Source organism: Notothenia coriiceps, unplaced genomic scaffold (genome assembly GCF_000735185.1).
Source record: "Notothenia coriiceps isolate Sejong01 unplaced genomic scaffold, NC01 NC01_scaffold00024566, whole genome shotgun sequence".
Classification (NCBI taxonomy): Eukaryota; Metazoa; Chordata; class Actinopteri; order Perciformes; family Nototheniidae; genus Notothenia; species Notothenia coriiceps.
The window spans coordinates 1-7481 of NW_011357267.1; the positions used below are offsets into that span (position 1 = coordinate 1).

The window sequence follows — 7481 nt, forward strand, 5'->3', positions numbered from 1 at the left end:
TTACATACTCAATACTGTGGGCAATCCCCACAGGAGCAACTTGGGTTGAAGTGTCTCAGGGACACAACGACATGCTGACTGCAGTGGGGTTTGAACCTGTGCTCCCCTGATCCCAACACCAAGGCTCTATCCACTGCGCCACACGCCCCCCTTTAAAAGTCACAGGTGTTTTTTAACAAAGCCAGGTGATATATGTCAGGCTAAATAATTCAGTTCAGCCAATTTATGGAAACAAATCTTCTGACTTGCCTCTAGTTGTATGCAGTGATGCAGATAGCAGATAAGCATTGCCTGGACCAGCTCTGATTTGCAGCAACAGCAACATATTTTTTGTGGAAATCTGAAATAATTAGCAGTTAAAAATTAAACAATCTGCAGGGCCAGATATTACTAGAGGTAAGGGAGAATGTTTTTTAAGAAGACATTTGAGAGTCACAACATTTATTTATTTGTCTGATACTTTGGCATTTTTCTGCTTCCTCCTCTGAAACGTGTGTTTCCTCTCCAGCTCAGCGGGTGGGGGTGTGTAACACCTCCGGCAGCGGCACAGATCTCCCCGGTCAGGCTGGTGACGTGGCTGATACTCACGGCCCCCTGCCCAAGAACACCACCCTCTTTATGGGTTTCGCCTTCATGCTGACTGCCTCGTCCGAGATCGACCGGCTGACCAACAAGAGCGCCAGCGACGATGAGGACGGTGAGGCAGGACGATCCCGTATCATCACACAATCCAACTGCAGCATGTGACTGATGCTTCCCTATCTGTACTGGTTCTTGGTTATCAATTATTCACTTTTTCTTTTTAACAGATTACGTGGAGACGGGTCCGTATAACAAAGCATACACAGAGTCTCAGCTGCAGGCGGGGGGGGGCTTCGTCCTGGCAGACTTCAATGAAGAACAAGTAAGTGCTCTGAAAACAACTCAACTATCAAACTTCCTGTGAATAAAATAATAAAGAATGATGGCCTAGAAAATGTGTAAAAATGCCTCCAATATTTTATAGCCATAAATTATTATTTTGCTGAAATTGGTCAGATTTTCTGTCATCTGCAGCTTTGTCTCGAATAACAAATGGTATCAGATATTGTTCTCCATTTTCCAGATTTAACTCATTATGTGCAAGCATGTGACACACGTTGTTTTAAGATGATTCATTTCTGGTTATTTTGTGAAACATTGCTCTTCATATATTTTCTAACAGTCTTATAAATATATGTATTATTCAAATTATTATACTCTCCACTGATAAAGCTCTGTATACGTGTTATTTAAGGTGTGATCTTATGCAATTATATTCTTGAGTACTAAGATGATAAATATAATCACAGCTCCTGCTAAGGTATTTAACACGCTGCCCATGTTCTCCTTCCTGTCCCCTCCGCAGTGTAAGGCAGCCTATCAGAGCCTGCTGATTGCAGACCAGCACTGCCGCACCAGGAAGTACCTGCTGTGTTTGGCCAGCGGTGTGCCGAGTGTGTCGCACATCTGGGTGAGAGACTGCTGCAAAGAGAACAAGCTGCTCAACTACAGGAACTACCTGCTGCCCGCCGGAGCGGGGCCCGACGAGGCCATAGTGGAGTGGTGAGGGGATCAGCATGATTTATTCTTTTGGTTGCACTAGATGGATTTGGTAGAAATGATATAGGGTTGTTTAAGCATTCTAGTTACAGAAGGATCTTTTGCTTTCATCAAAGATAAATCCCATGAAAACGATAAAGCTGGAGGTTTAAAGGTCTTCTTGCCTGTGGTTCTATCCGTTACTCAGTTATTACATGATCTATAACCAGTTTAAAAGAATGTCAGCAAGACTTTGATGGACTACATCCTTCATTATCCTACACTGCTCCCTGCGTGCCGCACAAAATGGCAGCCCACTGCTCCTAACACTAGGATGGGTCAAATGCAGAATGTACCCTCTGTGGGACGATTAAGGGTATGTAAAATAAAGAAAAGAAACATTTGAATGTTTATAATTGAGTTCTAAAAAACTATAATAAACTGCAATAGTGGAGTAAGAAATCCAGATCTTAAGTACAATAAGCAAGACCAGTGTTAAAAGTGCCTACAATCAAACATACATGACCTCAATGACATGCAGTATTGCCACAGCATTGTTCAAAAAATAAGAATGTAAAAATACCCTTAAAGTTAACTTTGTACGTACGAGTGATTGCTTTGTAATCTGTGTTATATTAAATCTCAGATTGGAATTGTTCTGTTATTTTTTTCTTATCTTTCTTGAATTTACCTATACTTTTTACAAGAATTTGAAACGTATCTGAAACTATTATGTTACATGATGCCAAAAGAGAACTCTTTTCTCTCCGATCAGGCATCCGCGCTGCAGCCCGTTCAAAGCCTTGCGGGTCCTTCTGGTGTTTGAGAAGCCGGTGGAGCTTTGGGCGCAGCTGATCACCATGGGTGGAGGTTCGTCTGTCCGACACTTCCAGACGGACAAGGACGGCTCAGGTACAGACTCTCAACTTTACATGTGTGTTCAATTTAACTTCACACTTTTTCTAACAGTTTGTTCTTCCCTCGCTCTGCAGACATTCCTGCGGGCAAGTACGACCTCGTGGTGACAGACAGTGCCTGCCCGCCATTGGTGGAGAAAAACGTGACATCACAGGAAGTCCCGCTAGTGTCCCCCGAGTGGATCATCCAAAGTGTCATCCGCGGGGAGCGCATGGGTTTCCACAGCAAGCCTCAGTATCGCCATGACTACTCTTCCTCTTCCTCCTCCTAATCACATGTTAAATGCCTTGGACCATGATAAATGTTCAGCATTAGATCCATTGCATGCCTCTGCTGTATATAAGTTTCTCCTGTCTGTTTTTATGGGACATTAAAACAGTGACCTTGTGGTTTCATTTTAATCCATTGGAGTTTATTTTCTCTGCAGAAAACGATACACATGGTTTCATATTTACAGTTTATACAAGGATAATGAGCTCAGAGACTGATCACCCAAAGACATTCCCGCAATTCATGATGATATCAGCTGTATGTGCTGAGGTGTTGCTCAAATCAGGGAACATTTGATTTTACATTTTTAACAGGAGCTTGTCTTTACAAAATTATGTTTAAGATATGCCAGGGTTATTATAACTAAGTAATTTGGTTTTAAAGCAGGTTTATATAAGTTTGAACTACAGTCAGTTTTCTAAAGGAATCCTTCAACATTTTGGTATTTATATTTGTATGCTAAATATAAAGCAGGGGATTTAACAATAGCAACTAAGTAGTTTTACTTGAGTATATAAACAGTTCTTAATCCAGGATTGGATTGTTGAATATAATCAAGTGTTAAACTCAATCACACTAAACCTATTAGATTATTGTGTTTAATCCACAAAACTCACCAGTTGTCACTGGAACTACTCTCCACCAAATAAATAGTCCCTCGGAAATCTGTTCACATTGTGCATCTGAAAACAAAACATCTGTCTGCATGGCTAAATATCTTCACAGGTCAGTAAGGAATATATAATTTTATATTTTGGGTGAGCTAACCCTTAAAATACTTTAAACAGGCATTCCATACTAACAGTATTCTGTTCAGGGCAAGTCCAATAGGCAGGACTGATGGGCGATTCTTAAGCGTGTGCTCTTCTTAAACACTGAAAAGAAAGACATTTAGAAAATGATTACATTAGTTGTCTCAAGAGAGTTGGGTATGTGTAATATCTGCACTTGGAAACGTAAGTAAAAAAAAAATGTTTAAGCTGAAAAGATAACCCTTCCATATCCTACCTGCCCAGAGTGCCCCCAGCCTGGGTGTAGTATTTGTTGTAGTCCAGTCGCAGCAACAGCTGAGCCAGATCTGAGTTTATCTGATGGTTCCTCACGCTGGAGAGGATTTTAAACAGCAAGGAGGACTGCCGTCTGAAACCCTGAAATTAAAACATGGCAGTGTTACAGAGTATAGCTTTTTATGTTCCAGCATCACACCAATGAGGAGATAGGAGACTGCACCTTGACCAGGATGTCCAGCTGAGCGCTCCCCCTCTCGTCCAGAGACGCCACGCTCTGACTGACCAGCGAGCAGAAGCTCTGGCACAGCTCCAGGATCTCGTTCAGACAGTGGAACACCTGAGGGAACAAGCATGGAAGACTTTATGAAAACACTATTAGTCTGAAAAATGTATGTATTTAGGCAGACGGTTAATTTCCAATACAAGTTAGCCATGTTTTTATACCGGCTTCAGCAGGATGAAAGATTGGGCGAGCAGGTTGCTGAGGAAGTGGTCATGGGCCAATCGGATGCTCTCAAAGTCTCGGGTGGAGTTGATGAGCTGCAGCAGCTGAGAGAACTGAGACTCCAGCACGTCCACCTGGAGACAGAAACAAGGAGATGAAGTTACAGAATGTGTTGGAGCCAATTTGCCTTTGCACGGGGGGGGGGGGGTTGTGTGTGTGGTGGTGTGTGGTGTGTGGTGTGTGTCACTCGTCTAATCTGGCGCACCTGGGAGCACGGGAGGTAATTAAGCTATATATGTGGGCACAGGTGATCAGTTGGGATGAGAGGTTAGAGAGGAAGCCACACGTTTTTCAACTGTGTTGACCGTGTCTGAGCGTGTGCGTGATTGTTATGTGATTTTAGATAAGCCTTCGTAAAAGAACATTTTAACTTTGTATAAAGAAATAAAGCATTGACGTCATGGTGGACCTCATCCTTCACCACAACACGCGTTGGGAACTGACTGCTAACCTCCATGAGTGACCTTTTTTGATGAGCGATCGCCGCTACAGAATGTATTCAGCATGACGGGCTCACATGCTACGATTTTAACTCAACATGAAGTGAAGCGACGACTGGGACAAGATGCATACATCAAGAACATGCACAAGAAATATTTTCTTAAGATTAATTAAGATATGCGTACACACTTTAGTTTCATTTTAAAATAATGTGATTCTTACCACAAAGTATAGATTGACTTTTTATCATTTTTTTACAACTTACTTTCTTATGACTTTTTAAAATAATTTTTTACAACATTCTAAAATGAATTTTTATCCTAATTTTAAGAACACTATAATATAACTTTTTTAAATTAATTTTTATGACGAACATATTTTTGACAACATACTTTTTTTTTTACATTTTCCTTTTTCTCCACACAATAGTAAGAACATTTTAATCCTTATTTACGACATGTTTCACTGTTTTATCATTTTTTACGACACAATAGTAAGACTTTTTTTATCATTCTTTTGAAACAACCACCACGTAAAACTGTGACTCTGTATTGCAACCATGCAGTCTGTATTTAAGTTCATGAACCTAAATTATTATATAACTTGAGAAAGGTGATCAAAAATGATACCAGTAATCATTTTTGAAATATAGTTCAGAAGGTGCTTAAAGAATCGTATTGTTTAAAAATAAACTTAGATTTATAGGTATAAAATATATTAGTTTTTGCAAAGCCATCATGGTCACCTTAAGAAAGATAAAGAAACTGAGTTTAAATGAAACATCTGCATGTGCCCCTGCTGCCCCTCTCCCAGCGTGGTTACCTGCAGGTAGTACTGCAGGTTGTCGATGAGGAAGGCCATGTGGTTGCGCAGTCTCCACTTCACGGCGGTGGTCTGGTTGGACTTCAGGTGCTTCCTCTGCATCTGGAGGGCCCAGCAGTGCTGCAGCTGAGACTGCACCCTGCGCACACTCAGCAGGTACCTGAACACAACGTTGTACCTGACCCCAGAGAGGAGGAGGGAGAGGGAGTTCACAGGCTGTGCTCTAAACAAACACACGTATTCAAATGAATGCTACAGAGTGGAGCTTAATGAGTACACACTTCTCCAAGATAGCGGGGGTGAAGAGGATGTGCAGCGGCCACTGGACCTTGTAGATGAGGCCGAGAGCCGCCCACCCTGTGGGGGGGACCTCCCGGGGGGACGTGTCTTGAGGAGGAGTGGCGCTATCTCTGGGGCCTGTCGCCTCTGAAAAGACAACCAGAATCCCCATTCACTAAATGAGTCGGATCACCTCCCACTGTGTGGAGAGAGGCTTCGGTTTGGTTCTCTAGTGATTGCAACTGATCTGAAGCTTTTGGTTCATTGCAGACTCATTTCCCTTGAGCTCATGATTCAAAACAGAGCTGTGCCATAATTCATTTATCTGACAATTAGGTTTTTACAAGTAACTGATTTAGAGTTTTGTCCATACATACATACATACATACATTACATTCGATTTCCTGAGCCAAATACGACATCTTCATATTCTGTTTTTTTAATCCGGCCTACATTCTGAACTGCTAAACATCTATTTTATATATATAGAGAGAGAGAGAGAGAGAGAGAGAGAGAGAGAGAGAGAGAGAGAGAGAGAGAGAGAAGCAGAAAACCAAAGAGAAGCAGAAAATCATCAAATTTGAGAAATGGAAGATGTGATGCATTTTTGCTTAGAAAATAAGTGAAATGATTCAAATAACTGCTAGTTAAATGTATTTCAAATGACTCTTAATTCGGCTTCAGTTTGAGGATAACACCACTGGATGGCGCTAAACACTTCATGAAGAAGAGCATGGTCCTAAAGTCAAATGAATACAGTAGTTCATTCAGCAGCGCACCTTTGCTGTCCTTGCCCTGGTAGTCTACGGTGAGGTGCAGCAGCGGCAGCAGGTTGTCGTCGTCCAGCAGCACCTTGTGAGCCGCCTGCTGGAACGCCACGTTTACATCTGTGGAGCAGAACAAACAAAGCCTCAAAATGTACACAGTTTTTCTTCTGACAACTGATATCAGAAATAGTAGGTTCTGAATAGGACACAAAATCATTTGAATAAAAAAAAAAGCTCTCTGCATTTACTGATTTCTAAACATTTCATCAGTCGTGCACGTAAACCTGTAGATTTGCAACACCGATCTGAAAACATATTAAAAGGAAGCATCACTTGATACATTTTAAACTATGTTAATTCTCCAAGTTACATAACATCAGCAGGGTTTCCTACACATAGACTATATTAATATACTTCGGCGGGCCGCCCAAGTATATTAACGGCTGCCCAAGTATATTTCGCGACCCATTTAGTTTTTTTTTTCTCGTTTTTTTATTCGTCCGTGAGTAAGCCGGATTTTGCCGATGTGTTTATGTGGATTCAAAAGTCGTAAATAATCTACAAAATAGAGGAGACCGATCTGATCACAGAAACTGTGACAAATAATCCAACTGAAACCGGCATGGACAATGACTATGTTCTAAAAATGCGCTTATCCAGAAAAGCCTGGTTTGGACACAAAGAATTATAAATGTCTGTCTTTTTATGCCTTTAATAGCTACCAACTTGAATTTGTATTCAAATTAATTAATCAATATTTGTTATATTTTATTGTAATGTAGAGACAAGGCTTTTAGTGACAATCATGTATTGCGTTACAATTATATGTAAAAAAAAAAAAAAAAAAGTCTAAATATGATATTTGACCTCAAATCATCTGAGTCCTGGCGTCCCCGCTGCGATATTTGG

General features: G+C 41.0%; 2 protein-coding genes across 2 annotated transcripts in view; one reads left to right on the plus strand and one right to left on the minus strand.

The window, feature by feature from the left end:
• Positions 1-432: 432 nt before the first annotated feature.
• Positions 433-2879, plus strand: LOC104955069 (tumor suppressor p53-binding protein 1-like; the record flags this gene model as incomplete). The annotated part of the gene is made up of 5 exons (XM_010782296.1): positions 433-697; positions 810-904; positions 1388-1584; positions 2336-2472; positions 2553-2879. Coding segments are annotated over 5 exons (891 nt in total), but the record flags the coding sequence as incomplete, so codon positions are not given.
• Positions 2863-7481, minus strand: part of tubgcp4 (tubulin gamma complex component 4) — a 10160-nt gene continuing 5541 nt past the window's right edge. Inside the window, exons 12-18 of the mRNA XM_010782292.1 lie at positions 6585-6692; positions 5808-5952; positions 5527-5704; positions 4203-4337; positions 3979-4095; positions 3757-3896; positions 2863-3623 (exon numbers count right to left, since the gene is read on the minus strand). Of these exons, the coding sequence (XP_010780594.1) occupies positions 3617-3623; positions 3757-3896; positions 3979-4095; positions 4203-4337; positions 5527-5704; positions 5808-5952; positions 6585-6692 (830 nt within the window). The 3' untranslated portion in view covers positions 2863-3616. The remainder of the gene's footprint in view (positions 3624-3756; positions 3897-3978; positions 4096-4202; positions 4338-5526; positions 5705-5807; positions 5953-6584; positions 6693-7481) is intronic.